The sequence below is a fragment of the Puntigrus tetrazona genome, chromosome 24 (genome assembly GCF_018831695.1).
Source record: "Puntigrus tetrazona isolate hp1 chromosome 24, ASM1883169v1, whole genome shotgun sequence".
Taxonomy (NCBI): domain Eukaryota; kingdom Metazoa; phylum Chordata; class Actinopteri; order Cypriniformes; family Cyprinidae; genus Puntigrus; species Puntigrus tetrazona.
Window position 1 is genome coordinate 5,653,808 of NC_056722.1, and position 14,621 is coordinate 5,668,428.

The 14,621-nt window shown below is 38.6% G+C and overlaps 1 protein-coding gene across 1 annotated transcript in view; it reads left to right on the forward strand.

Moving 5' to 3' along the window:
- lama1 (laminin, alpha 1) overlaps positions 1 to 14,621 on the forward strand; it is a 45,851-nt gene that overhangs the window by 29,720 nt on the left and 1,510 nt on the right. Inside the window, exons 38-61 of the mRNA XM_043225649.1 lie at positions 326 to 442; positions 760 to 923; positions 995 to 1,121; positions 1,994 to 2,096; positions 2,172 to 2,288; positions 3,109 to 3,291; positions 3,363 to 3,517; positions 3,592 to 3,735; positions 4,572 to 4,705; positions 4,800 to 4,947; positions 5,016 to 5,140; positions 6,065 to 6,215; positions 6,833 to 6,977; positions 7,060 to 7,201; positions 7,295 to 7,409; positions 7,821 to 7,985; positions 8,207 to 8,358; positions 8,842 to 9,012; positions 10,582 to 10,765; positions 11,621 to 11,727; positions 12,633 to 12,822; positions 13,194 to 13,346; positions 13,611 to 13,764; positions 13,834 to 13,967. Coding sequence (XP_043081584.1) covers positions 326 to 442; positions 760 to 923; positions 995 to 1,121; positions 1,994 to 2,096; positions 2,172 to 2,288; positions 3,109 to 3,291; positions 3,363 to 3,517; positions 3,592 to 3,735; positions 4,572 to 4,705; positions 4,800 to 4,947; positions 5,016 to 5,140; positions 6,065 to 6,215; positions 6,833 to 6,977; positions 7,060 to 7,201; positions 7,295 to 7,409; positions 7,821 to 7,985; positions 8,207 to 8,358; positions 8,842 to 9,012; positions 10,582 to 10,765; positions 11,621 to 11,727; positions 12,633 to 12,822; positions 13,194 to 13,346; positions 13,611 to 13,764; positions 13,834 to 13,967 — 3,480 coding nt within the window. The remainder of the gene's footprint in view (positions 1 to 325; positions 443 to 759; positions 924 to 994; positions 1,122 to 1,993; positions 2,097 to 2,171; positions 2,289 to 3,108; positions 3,292 to 3,362; positions 3,518 to 3,591; positions 3,736 to 4,571; positions 4,706 to 4,799; positions 4,948 to 5,015; positions 5,141 to 6,064; positions 6,216 to 6,832; positions 6,978 to 7,059; positions 7,202 to 7,294; positions 7,410 to 7,820; positions 7,986 to 8,206; positions 8,359 to 8,841; positions 9,013 to 10,581; positions 10,766 to 11,620; positions 11,728 to 12,632; positions 12,823 to 13,193; positions 13,347 to 13,610; positions 13,765 to 13,833; positions 13,968 to 14,621) is intronic.

Sequence of the window (14,621 nt, forward strand, 5' to 3'; positions counted from 1 at the left end):
ACTTAGTCCAAGCGTTTGAATTATAGTGTCTAATTGTGTATTTCCACCAAAAAATGTATAATAATTTTTTTCTTCAACATTGCTCAACAAACATTTCTGATTTATTATCAGTGAATCAGTATATTATTATTATGAAGACTGGAGTAATGATGCTGAAAATTCACAGAAATAAAGTACACTTTAACACACATTCACAGAGAAAACAGCTGATTTACATGATAATAATATTTCAGATTTTTTACAGCATTTTTAATCAAGTAAATACAGCCCCAGTGAGAAGAAGACACTCTTTTAGAAACATTGAAATTAAAAAATTATTTTCAAGGTCTCGAGGAACAACGTCAGCGGTCTAAACCAGGAAGTAGAAACGCAGGTACAGGAAGCTCAGGAGCTGCTGACCGATGCTCTCAATATCGCTGAAGACATGGGCAATGGCACGGCTGTAAGTGACGCTTCTACACTACTACTAAAAAAATCTTGATTAGTAAGTGTCTTGTTTCTAGTCACAACATCTTACATTAGGATGCATTTACCATTTATAAGAAAAAATACATATTTAATCTTGTTTCCAGCTGAAAAAAAACTAAATAAAGTGCATTCAGTTTAAAACGAGCAAGAGCAAAATGCACTTTTATTTTTTCCCCCTGCAAACAATATCTTACGTCATTTTGCTGATCTAGTAAATGACTAGATAACTAGACAAAAGGAAAGCAAGATAAGCTTTTTGGCGTGTTAATATGCCTCCGTTTGTGCTTCCAGACGCTGGATGTGATGAGGAATGATCTGGAAGGATGGAGTCCGGCTCTCAGGAAGCATGTGGACTCTTTAGTGATGGATTTGACCAAAAGAGACGCCCTGCAGCTGGTGTACAGAGCCGAGGATCACGCGCAAGCTCTCAGCAAGCAGGCCCAGGCTCTGAACGGGTGCGTGACTCGCAGGATATCTCACAGAGATCCGATGGATAGCGAGAGTGAACGTGTGTGTTGTGTTTCAGTTCTCTGTCTGAGGTCAGGTCCGCGGCGGCGAACGCCACCAGCGCTTCTCAAACCAACACCAGCCTCCGAGAACACATAGAGCTGGCCGAAGATCTGAGCCAGAGCGCTAGCTCCGCCCTCAATCAGGTACGCCAGCCAATCAGAGCTTCAGGAGACTGTTCAGTGACAAGCTAGGAATACAGTAAAAAAACGGCAAAATAAATATACAGGGGTTGCAGTATAACTTAATGTCTCAAAACAAAATCCTGCAGTTCAGTTATAGTATATAGTCACTGCATGTGTGCATCTGATAAGTTTTCATGTTTATATATATATATATATATATATATATATATATATATATATATATATATATATATATATATATATATATATATATATATTAGTGCTTTTAAAAGTTTGGGATTTTTTTTTTTATTATAATGCATTGTTTTGAATAAATGCTGTTCTTTTTAACTTTGTCTATCAAAAAATTATTAAAAAAAGATCTCAATTTTTTTTTTTTTTTTTTTAATTAGGCAACAACTGTTTCCGATACTGATAATAAATATGCACACTGATAATAAGCTACGCTTTACAGAAATAAATTACAATTTATCACGTATTTACAGAGAAAACAGCTATTTTACATTGTAATAATATTGATCAATATTACTGTTCTATTTCTTTGTTTTTTTATTAAGTAAATGCAGCCATGATAAGCACAAGAAAATTTTGATCTGATTCCTAATTTAGAAGAAAACTTTGTATAAAAAAATTTATAATGAAAACTACAATTACTTGCATACTAATAATGAACATTTTTAGTAAGTGATTGCATGTCGTGTGACAATGTGTTGCCAAATAATTGAAAAATGAACATAAAATCTTTGGGGGGCTATAAGAAAATGTTTCTCGTTTAAGGGGTTCATCTGAATAAAATGCAATACATCATCAGATATTGATGATTTGGGGTGATATTCAGAAGCAGCGCGGCTGATGTGTGTGTTCTGTGTTAGACGTCGGAGTCGGAGCGCTCGCTGACCCAGCAGGGGAAGACGGCTCTTCAGAAGAGCTCAGAGATTCTGGACTCCAGCGGATCCCTGAAGAACCGCACTGAAGGTAAACGCTCAAACCTGAAACCATTCATACGGAGCAACAATCAGAAATAACCATACTCCTGTGTGTGTGTTTCAGGACTGGCGTTTAACGTCAGTGAAGTGACCGGCAGGTTGAGTCTGGTCAGAGCCAACATTCATAACTTCACACAGATGCTCCCGGACGCCCTGAACCTCCTGACGAGTCTCTCTAACGGTGCGCTGACCTTTGAGCCTTTTCATCTTCTCCATAGTTCTAGTTGTTAATGCAAACAGCATAACTTATTTTTTGCACAGTTGTTGCTTTCATTAAATTCATTTTATACTCAAGACTCATGTCTCCACTGAAACACATTAAAACGGCAATATTTAATCTCAGTGCCATTTAGCCAATAAATCATGCATTCGTTTTTAATAGGCTTTAATTCTGTTATTACTGCTATTTATAAATGGAGAGGGGAGGAAAAATAATTATTTTTATATATATATATTTTTTAACTAATTAATATTACTTTTACTTATTATTATTTATTATTTATTATTTAATATTATTATTATAATTATTACTTATAATAGCACCATTTTTATTACTTTTTTAAATAATGCATCATAATTAATGTTTCTAATCAAGGACATATGTAACACCGTAATTATCCAAAATATTCTGCATCTGCATATAATTTTATATATGGAGAGCATATGAAGAGATCATTTGCAAAAAAGAAAAGATAATTCTGTTTTTAACAATTTAAAAAAAAAAAAAAAAAAATGTGTATTTCAGTCAATCTTAATCAAACTGCAGTTGGGCTATTTAGATTAAGTTATTAACTAACACAATAAAACACAATAATAAAATGATTTCTTAAAATTAATTATATATATATATATATATATCTCAGAAGGGTAAGCAGAAAAACAAATTAAAATAATATATTTTATAGAATATTATTATCTAATATTTTCTGACACGTGTTTTTGTCCTCTGAGTAACTTTAATAAATGGATTTGTTAATAAACACTTAGTAAATGTTTTTCAGGCAGCAGAGCTGAGGTCCTGGAGGCCAAGCAGCAGGCGGAAGCAGCGAATGCGTCTCTACAGGAAGCTCTGGAGCGTCTGGAGGACTATCGAGCGAAGCTGGACGAGTCGTCCACTGCTGTCTCCTCGGCCAATCACAGCATCAGGAGCACGGTCCAGCTGCTCAGAGACTCGGAGGAGACCGGTCAGTGATTGGACTAAACTCTCTTCATACTGAGATCCGTACTAGCGCCTGACCCCCGTCTCTCCCCTCAGCGTCCGTGGCCAGGTCCAGACTGAGCGAGGCTCACCTGAAGACCGAGCGTCTGTTCGAGCGCCTGAAGCCTCTGCAGACTCTGGGAGAGAACCTGAGCAGAAACCTGTCGGAGATCAAGGAGCTGATCAGTCAGGCTCGTAAGCAGGCCGCCTCGGTGAGTCTCTCTCTCCTCGTGGCTCTCAGAACACCAGCGGTATGAACCGGCTGCTCACGCTCTGGTCTCTGCAGATTAAAGTGGCCGTTTCTGCGGACCGGGACTGTGTGAGGGCGTACAGGCCGGAGATAACGTCCAGTAACTTCAACACGCTCACGCTGACCATGAAGACCAGCGAACCGGACAACCTGCTCTTCTACATGGGCAGCAACGCCAGCGTACGTCACGTTACTACAGACACACTGCCCTTTCAGTATTACTGATACACTATTATAGTATTCATCAAGTGTTTTTAAAGAGCCTACGTTATATGGTCTCGTGTTGGTTTTATTTTAAGGTTCAGTACGTTTATGTGCTTTTAATTTTCTTTATTTTGTAATATCATTATTTAGGTGTAGTTTTTATTTCATTCATTTAAAACATTTAGAAAGAACCTAATTTCAGTAATTCATCATTATTTGTATTCTATAACTGTTTTTATTAATATTTTAAATATTTATATATTACTTTTCCTTTATTTTTGGGTAATATTCATTATTTAGGTGAAAATATATATATATTTTTATTTCCTGTCAATAATTGTAGTGATGCATGTTTATAAAATTATAATAATACTATATAACAATATATAGAATAATGTTATAGTTATATTTAAAATATGATGAATTATTTTATTGCGCTTTAGATACAGTTTTGGTTCTATTTTAGTATTAATTTGTAATCTTAGTTTTATTTATATACTATTATAGTTATTTTCACTTTATTGCAGTGATTCGTTTAAAGTATTATTTGTGTATTGTTATTTACAATTATTACAGTTTTTATTCATTTTTTCTAATTAGCTTTTATTTTTATACTTTCAGTTTTCACTTTAATTTCAGTTTAGGCATTAGCAATTTAGTTGCTTTTTTTTATTAAATTTTTATTAAAATTTTAGTTTTGATTTGAATAATTTAAAACATTCAGCGTATTTAATTTGGTTTCAGTCAATATTTTTGTATGCATGCAGCATGATTATATTTAAATCTTTATATAAGTGTTTATATCACATCAGGAGGATTTTATGGCTCTGGAGATGCGTCATGGTAAGGTGTCCTTCCTGTGGGACACTGGCTCTGGACACACCAGACTGGAGTATCCCGACGTTCAGATCAACAACGACAAGTGGCACAGGATCAATGCGACGCGGTTCGTAACCCTCAGCGCTGATGAGACGTTTGTCTCCTTCTCTTTGAGAGACAGACTCTGAGGTCCGGTTCTTCTGTTTCTGATTCTTTCACAGGTTCGGGAGACACGGGACCCTCACCGTCCAGCAGACAGACTCCGAGCCGCTGCCCTCGGTCAAGACCACAGCGTCCGGCTCCTCCAGCGTGATGGACGTCAGCAGATCCACCTGGGTGTTCGTCGGGGGCCTCGGCGCTCAGGTGAAGGTGAGATGAAGATCCGGCTGCTGTTCCTCAAGGTTTGGCCCTGGTTACATCGCTTGTGTTTTTCCCAGAAATCCCCGGCGGTGAAAACGACTCACTTCAGAGGCTGCATGAGCGAAGCGTCGCTCAACGAGAACAACATCGGCTTGTGGAACTACGCTGAGAGACAGGGAGAGTGCGCCGGCTGCTTCATGAGGTCAGACACACGCCCAACCAGCCAGTGCTGCCTAGCAACCCTATAGAGACATAAAGATAACATAGCAACTGCCTGGAAACACCCTAGCAACCATCCAGTTCAGGCTAGCAACTACCTTGCAGTGCTCTTGCAACCAGTTGCGTTGCCTTGCAAACACTCTAGAAACTGCCTGGCAGCACCCTAGCGACCATCCATTTCAGCCTAGCAACCATACAGAGACATAAAGATACCATAACAACTACCTAGAAATACCCTAGAAACAATCTGTTTTGCCTTGCAGACACTGAAAACATTGTAGAAACTGTCCAGCGACACCCTAGCAACCCCCCAAAACAACTTACCAACCACATAGCAATGCCCTAGCAACCTAAGACAACTAGCACCAACAGCTACCACCGAAAACACCATAACAACTGCTTAACTTAGTAGCACTCTAGCAACCAAGCACCCTAGCAAGCACTTAGCAATACCCTAGCAACCATATATGACCCTTAGCAACCAATGAAACACCATAACAATTGCTTAGCTTTGTAGCACCCTAGCAACCACTTAGTAATACCCTAGCAATCGACAGTGAAACCAAGCAACCAACGAAAATACCATAACAACTGCTTGGCTTAGTAGCACCCTAGCAACCACCCAGCGCACTCTAGCAACCACTTAGCAATGCCCTAGCAACCATATATGACCCTTAGCAACCACATAGCAACCAATGAAAACACCATAACAATTGCTTAGGTCCCATATCAGCTTAGTAGCACCCTAGCAACGACCCAGCGCACTCTAGCAACCACTTAGCAATGCCCTAGCAACCACCTATGACACCTAGCAACCGCTTGATAACACCTTAGCCCTGTTTCCAGCCAGTCTCCAGATGTGTTTTTGATGAGCAGTGATTACAGACGTGTGTTTCTCTCCCATCAGTCAGCGCACTGAAGACACGTCGTTCCACTTCGACGGCAGCGGTTTCTCTGTGGTGGAGAAGTCCCTGCGCTCCATGTCCACCAGCGTGGTCATGTTCTTCAAGACTCTGTCTCCGAACGGCCTGCTGCTGTATCTGGCCTCCAACGGCACCGTACGTTCACCTCTCACTCGTTACAGTCAGTCATCTAGAAAACACCTCTTACCTATGAGGAAATACGTGCCAAACGTAGCACATGATACAATAAATCATTTATATAATAAATAAAAAGAAAACAAATAGAAGAGAACAAGAATGTTCTAGTGCTGGCTCCTTTTTTAAAGAAAGCAAGCAGTTACAAAACACATTATTTATAAATTATATAATTTAAAAAACCTGAATAGAGAAAGTTGTATGATTTTTAAAGAAAACAAGTATTTATTTTAGTTGTATAATAAAGAAAATGAATTGAATAGAATAGAAAAGAAAAGGCTAGTTTTACAAAACAAATATTTTTTCTGTTATATAATAAAAATAAAACAAACAGAATAGTAAAGAGAATGCCAGTGTTAAAGGTTTTTTTTTGTTAATTATGTAATAATAATAATTTAAAAAAACAGACAATAGAATAAAAAATCAGGGAAAGCTAGTGTTAAAGGCCACTTTTAAAGAAAACAAGCTTTTTTTTATTCTACACTAAATAAATAGTCAGAATAGTTAGTTAATAGCTAGTGATGTTAAATAAAAAAAGAAAGGAATCAGGCCGTCTGTCTTCTCACCTGTGTTTATAGAGAGACTTCCTGTCCATCGAGCTGGTGGAAGGGAAGGTTCACCTGACCTTTGAACTGGGCTCCGGAGCGCTGACCTTGACCTCCAGCAGGACATACAACACGGGCAGCTGGTACAGGATCGCTCTGCAGAGAAACAAACGCCGAGGTGCCGCTTCGATCTCAGACACGTCTTGCAGGCGTCTTGCCAGGTTTCCGCTCACAGGAAGTGATGTGTGTTGTGTCCGCAGGTCATTTATCGGTGATGGCCGCTGATAACCCCTCCGAGCGAGAGGTCATGGAGGCGGAGTCTCCGGGTTCGGCCTCTGACCTCAATCGCTCTGACCTCGACCCCATCTACATCGGTGGATTACCAGCCTCTCGGCCAATCAGGTGAGAGCGAGCTCTCCGAGACGTGCTGCAGTCACGACATTGGGGTCATTGTTTGCGTTGCGTGGGAGTTTATTGTGGATTGATGTTTCTCAGGAGGCAGGTCGTGGCTCGCTCTTTCGTCGGCTGTATGAAGAACGTGGAAATCGCTCGGACAAACTTCGACCTGCTCAGAGAGTCGTACGGAGTCAAGAAAGGCTGCGTCCTCAAGGTACAATAAAACCTAAGAATACAGGCATAAAAATCAAATAAAATCAATGCAGAGGTAAAATGTCAAATTTATTTAAAAATAAAAACAATCAAAATTAATCACTTGTGTGTGTGTGTGTGTGTATGTATTCATTAAAAATTTATATAGTAAAAAAATATATAAAAAGTATCAAACCACTTGATAAAAAGAATGAAATGGTAAAAATAAAAATAAGTCATTTTAAGAGTTTACTACTTTTTTTTTTTTTTTTTTAATTAATACAAATATATATTTTTTTATATTTGTGTATTTAATGGATACTTGTCTCTGTTGAACTGCAAAACAAACAAATCTGAAGGTGGGTTTGTTTTCTGTGAACTATTTCTATAATCCTCAATATGATATATGATCCGTGTGTTTGTGTGTTTGCAGCCGATCCGCAGCGTGTCGGTGTTCGGCGGAGGTTTTCTGGAGATGCCCGGCGTTCTCTTGACTCCTCAGACCGAGATCATGAGCAGCTTCTCCAGCAGACGGCAGCGAGGAGTGATCCTGTCCGCTTTCAGCAGGAGCTCAGGACGCTCGCGCCGACACACACAGGTGTGTGTGTGTGTGTGTGTGCTTTTGTGGTTTATTGGACATTTACACATTTAGTCATTTTGCAAACGCTTTTATCCAAAGCGATGGACACTTATGATTAACACACATACAGTTTTTACAATATAAAAACATTACACCTATGGAGAGTCCTCATAAACCACAAATACCAGCGTGTGTGTGTGTGTGTGTCTCCTGTGCTTCATCTGTTACTCTCCTCTCAGTCGTTTCTCCTGGTCAAGCTCGTGTCTGGTTCGCTGGAGGTTCATGTGGGCGTGGCCGAGGGCGGAGCTGTGCACAAAGCCGTCGTCAAATCACAGAACAGCTCCTTCAGTGACGGACAGGAACATTCTCTCATACTGCAGAGAAACAAAAAGTGCGATATTACACATATGCTTAATATACAGATTGAAAACTTATATTTGCATATAAAATTACACAGTTTTAACAAACGTAATGTGTTATATTTATATTCATATTATTTAAATTATAAATATATTTAATATATAGCTAGATGTTTTTTATTAAAGATCATATGATTTTTGTTTATTTGGTGTAATGCAATGCGTTTATGTGGATTAAGTTTAAAAAAAAAACACATTATTTTCCACATAATCTCATATGACCCCTTTAAATATATACATGCATGTGTTTATTTTTATATGCATAATAAATATACACAGTACATAAATGATGTAAACAGAAACTTTTATTTTGAATGTGATTTAATTATAATTGTTTGATTAAACAGTTATCCATAGGGATGGATTTTTTGCATGCAGTTGAGATATTTTCAGTGTATTAGGATGCTCCAGGAAGCGGAGCTCAGTCTCTTTGATGTCTGTGTGTGTTTCTTCAGGTCCATCGCTGTGTTTGTGGACGAGCAGAGTCCAGTGATGCTGAAGCTAGGCTCGTCTGCAGAGAAAGCTCTGTCTCTGGAGAGACTCTTCATCGGCGGCGTTCCCCCGGGAGAGACCGGATCCAGAGACTCCTTCTACGGCTGCATCAGGAACACAGCGGTGGACGGCATGTGAGTGACACACACAGACACACACACACACACAGAGACACACACACAGAGACACACACACACACACAGAGACACACAGACACACACAGACACACACACAGAGACACAGACACACACACAGAGACACACACACACACACACACAGAGACACACACACACACACACACACAGAGACACACAGACACACACAGACACACACACAGAGACACAGACACACACACAGAGACACACACACACACACACACACAGAGACACACACACAGAGACACACACACAGAGACACACACACACACACAGAGACACACACACAGAGACACACACACACACACAGAGACACACACACAGAGACACACACACACACACAGAGACACACAGACACACACAGACACACACACAGAGACACAGACACACACACAGAGACACACACACACACACACACAGACACACACACACAGAGACACACACACACACACAGACACACACACACACACACACAGACACACACACACACACACACACACACACACACACACACAGACACACACACACACACACACACACACACACACACACACACACACACACACACACAGACACACACACACACACAGAGACACACAGACACACACAGACACACACACAGAGACACAGACACACACACAGAGACACACACACACACACACACAGAGACACACACACAGACACACACACACACACAGACACACACACACACACACACAGAGACACACACACACACACACACACACACACACACACACACAGAGACACACACACACACACACACACACACACACACACACACACACACACACACAGAGAGACACACACTCACACAGACACAGACACACTCACACACACAGAGAGACACACACTCACACAGACACAGACACACTCACACACTCACAGAAACACACACGCTCGCGCACTCACACAAACACACACATACTTACACTCACTCATTCACTCACACACACATGCACTTACACACACAAGCAGTCTCACACACGTTAACACACTACTCACGTTTTATAACGTCATACAGAGTGAGTTTTTTTTTGAAAATAACTGTTTATAAGTGGGGACATGAGGTGATGTCCTCATAAATCACTTCTCTTTGTGATACTTGTGTCATTACACACATTTGTGTCCTCATATGTCTCAAAAAGGCAAACACACACAGTTTTCATTTTTTTAATTTTAATTTAGTATTTTTTTGTCATTTTTATATTACTAATTAGCTTTAATTGTTTTCGTTATAAATATTGCATGCACAGGAAATATAAAAAATGTTTTCATATTTATTTCAGTTAATGTTGTTGTTTTTTTTTTTTTTTTTTTTTTGATTAGCAAAAAAGCTTTTAAGCCTTTTTATTTTAATTAGCCTTTTAGTTGAATTGTGCAACATTAACACTGTTGTTTTCCAGTTTATGATGCTTTGAAACATTCTGCATTGCATGAAGAGTTATATAAATGTAAAACGTTAAATGCAGTACTATGGGACCTGATTGGCTGCAGGTTGACTGACTGTGGAGGTGTGGGGTGTTTCAGGTTGCTGGATCTGTCCGCTGCTCTGCGTTATGAGAACGTGGACATGGACAGCTGTTTGCTGGAGGAGAGACCCAAACGAGTGGTTCTTCCTGACGAGCTGGAGGCGGAGCCGACCCCTGACCCCTCCACACGACCCCTGTCTCCTCCAGAGGAGCACAGCTCGCTCACACACGGCAGCAGCAGCGTGAGTCACACACACACACACACACACACACACACACACACACACACACACACATACATACATACATAGACACACACACACACAAATAGACAAACACAGAGACACACATACAGAGAGATAGACCGACACTCTCACACACACACACACACACACACACACAGAAACACTACTGTTTATCCAGTTTAAATTTATGTACTTAATAGAACTATAATATTAAATATGATACTATATACTACATGTATTATGATTAGTATCATAATAAATGATAATAATACTAAAATAACTGATTTGATTCACTCTCTTGACTTCATTCGGTCTCTGATCCTGTTTTTTATTTCCTAATAAAGTCATCCAGCTTTATTTACTCATATAAAGTGTTTTTGCTCACACCCGGTGTCTGCTGAGTGTCAGTGTTTGTTGGATCCTGTTTGAGGCACAAACATTATAATAATGATAAACGAGCAGCAGAGCTGACGAAGCAGCTGTAAGAAACACGGTTTACTCTGTTAGTAAATAATCAGTGCGTGACCTCTGTCAGAGATACTGTTATAGTTTTTATTTCTTCATTTTCTTGCCTTCATTTTAATTGCAGTCCAAGTTTTCCCTTTTATTTGTACGTTTTTGTCATATGTTCATATTTTGTTATATATGTCTGCATTGTTTAATTCTGTTTTAGTTATTTTAACACTAAATGAAAACTAGAAATGCTGCATAGCAAACGCGTGTGTTTTAGTCTCTCTCTCGGTGTCGTCATGACGGCGTGTGTTTGAGTCATGTGACATTTCTTCAGAGAGTTTCTGTTACATAGTAAGAATGTCCTTCCTGTCTCACGCCCTTATATGGTCACTTCCTCAGTGCGCTGCAGCGGATCACACAGAAACCATCCCACAATCCCTGCAGTTCGGTCTGTCCCGACACAGTCATGTGATCATGGGCTTCAAGAACAAGACCGTCAGAACCAGGTGAACCTGCCGTGAACTCCATCAGTGCATGACATCATCATCAGATTAAATATTTATTAATGAGCTGCAGCCAAACTGATTATTAAACTCCTTAGACCAATATTATTCAGTTAGTGACTACATGTTGATAATAGTTACTCAGCTTAAAAACACAAATTACAGATTATGCAATCACACAAGGACAAGTATTTTTGTTCATAGAAATTCAATACTGCAACAGAACAACCCCTTTTGTGTGTGTGTGTGTGTGTGTGTGTGTGTGTGTGTGTGTGTGTGTGTGTGTGTGTAATACAAATATGATAAATCATGTGGGAATAATAGTTTTTGATTTAGGGTTATTATGTTTAAAAAAACTAAACCAAACATGCTACTTTAAATTAAATAAGTGTGATAAATACAGTTTAAAATATGACAAAAATATAATACAAAATATAAATGCAAATACAAAATAAAATATAACCCTTTTGCCTGCCTTCAAAAAACTTTTAGCAAAAAAAGAAAACCAAATAAAGAAAATGAAAATATATGACATTTAAAAATCAGTTTAAAAAAACAATTACAGTAGTTACTACAAACATAAAATTAAGGAGGATGCTATATTTATTTGCATTTGATTCAGTGGTATTATTTTTAAGTAAAATGTGTGTGTATATATATATATATATATATATGTGTATACATTATATGACATTTAAATATTTAAAAAAATGTAAATGTCAAATTCAATGGGATGAAATATAGAAATATATACAATTAAAGTATTTATTATTTATATACTTAAGAGTATAAAATTAAGTATTTTATACCTAGTATGTGATGTATCTGTTTTAAACAGTCACCGTACAGGATTTTAGAGTGGATCTGGTGGATCTTAATTGAGCGTGTTGTTGTGTTCCTGCTCTCAGTTTCGTGGTGAAGCTGTCCGTCCGGACGTTCGCTCTCAGCGGGGTTCTCTTCTACCTGGCCAACACCAACCAGCAGGATTACGCCGTTCTTCAGGTGCAGGGGGGCCGTCTGCAGCTGTCATGTGACCTGGGCAAAGGCCCCGCCCACGCCTCGCTGGCCACGCCCATCAACGACGGCCTCTGGCACACCGTGAGTCCTGATCACATGAGCGCTTATGAAATGAAATAAACATTTGTGATGCGACTTCTACAATTACACTAAAAGAGCTTTGACTGGGTGATTTAAAGGCCTTATATATGATATGATACAGCGGCATTTATAGGGTTAAACGTCTTTTAGCTTGTAGTTTTATGGACTTTATAGGAAATCTGGAATTTAAGGGTGCAAAAAAAATTTAAGTTGTCCAAATGAAGTTATTAGCAATGCATATCAATGCATATATCCCAAAGGTTTTTGTCAAATAAGAGAAATGTCTAATTTTGAGCCATACAGTTGTTGTCTGTTTCTACAGAAGTCCACGTGCTCTGGTGGATATGACAGTATGTGCTGTGTTTGTGCAGGTGAAGGCTGAGTTCAGTAAGAAGACGGTGATGGTCAGCGTGGACGGGACCGAGTCGGACCGCACACACACTAAAGGACACACACTGGACGTGGAGGGGAAGCTGTACCTCGGGGGACTTCCTGCGACGTACACCGCCAAGAGAATCGGAAACGTAACTGACCTCCTCCTTAAAACACATTAAAGAAAAGAAAAAGATAGACAGTTTATCAGTGAGAAAAAAAACGAATTAAATATCACAACTATTCTAAATTAAATAGAGTAACATGCTTTTTTGGATAAAAGCTAAATTGTAAAGAAATAATCAACAAAGCAGAAGTGCTATAACAAGATGAAACAATACAAATTAATTGTAAATAAAAAGAAAACATGGTGGTATTATAGCGAGGTAACTGAAACCTGTGTGTGTGTTGTTCAGGTCACACACAGTCTGGCGGCGTGTGTTCAGGACGTGACGGTCAGCGGTGTCCAGATGAACCTCAGCGCTCCTCTCTCGTCTCACTCGACTGCTGTCTGTTTCAGACGAGCTCAGGACGGCTCGTTCTTCAGCGGCAGCGGATACGCCGCGTTCGGTGAGTCTGACTCTGACCCCGGTCATGATGAGCGCTCGACCTCTCGCTGACCTCTCGCTCTCTCCGCAGTGAAAGAGGGCTACAACGTGGGCTCGGACCTCACGGTCAGTCTGGACTTCCGCTCCACCGCCCCGGACGGGGTTTTGTTAGGAATCAGCAGCACTAAAGTAGACGCCATCGGCCTGGAGCTCATCAACGGACAGGTTCACATCAACACCTTGAGATATAGAGAGAGAGATGTGTGTGTGTGTGTGTGTGTGTGTGTGTGTGTGTGTGTGTGTATTCTTTTAGTCATTTTGTCTTAATTTTTATCATTTATATATATATATATATATATATATATATATATATATATATATTAAATATTATATGTATATATAATATATTATTATAATATATAATAATATTTAATAATAATATATAAATATATAAGAATATATATATATATATATATATATATATATATATATATATATATATATTATTTACATATGTACATGTGTGAGTGTATAATATATATATTTTTAGGTTCATTTTAATTTCTATGTAAATCATCTGTATAGTATTTTTTTTTAGGTGTAGTTGATTTATTTTTAGTTATTTTATGCGTTTAATTTCTTTTTTTTAAGTTGTCTATATAGAGTTTTTATTATAATTATTTACTAGGCTTAGTCGATTTAGTTTCAGTTATTTTATGAGTTAAAATTGTGCAATTTCCATATAGTATTTATTATTTTTTATTTGCCAGGTTTAGTGTATTATCGTTATTTTATGCAGTTCGTTTATTTAATGCAATTTGTCTACATAATATTTTTAGTAGCTATACTTTTAGTCTAGTTATTTATGCAGTTTGTCTA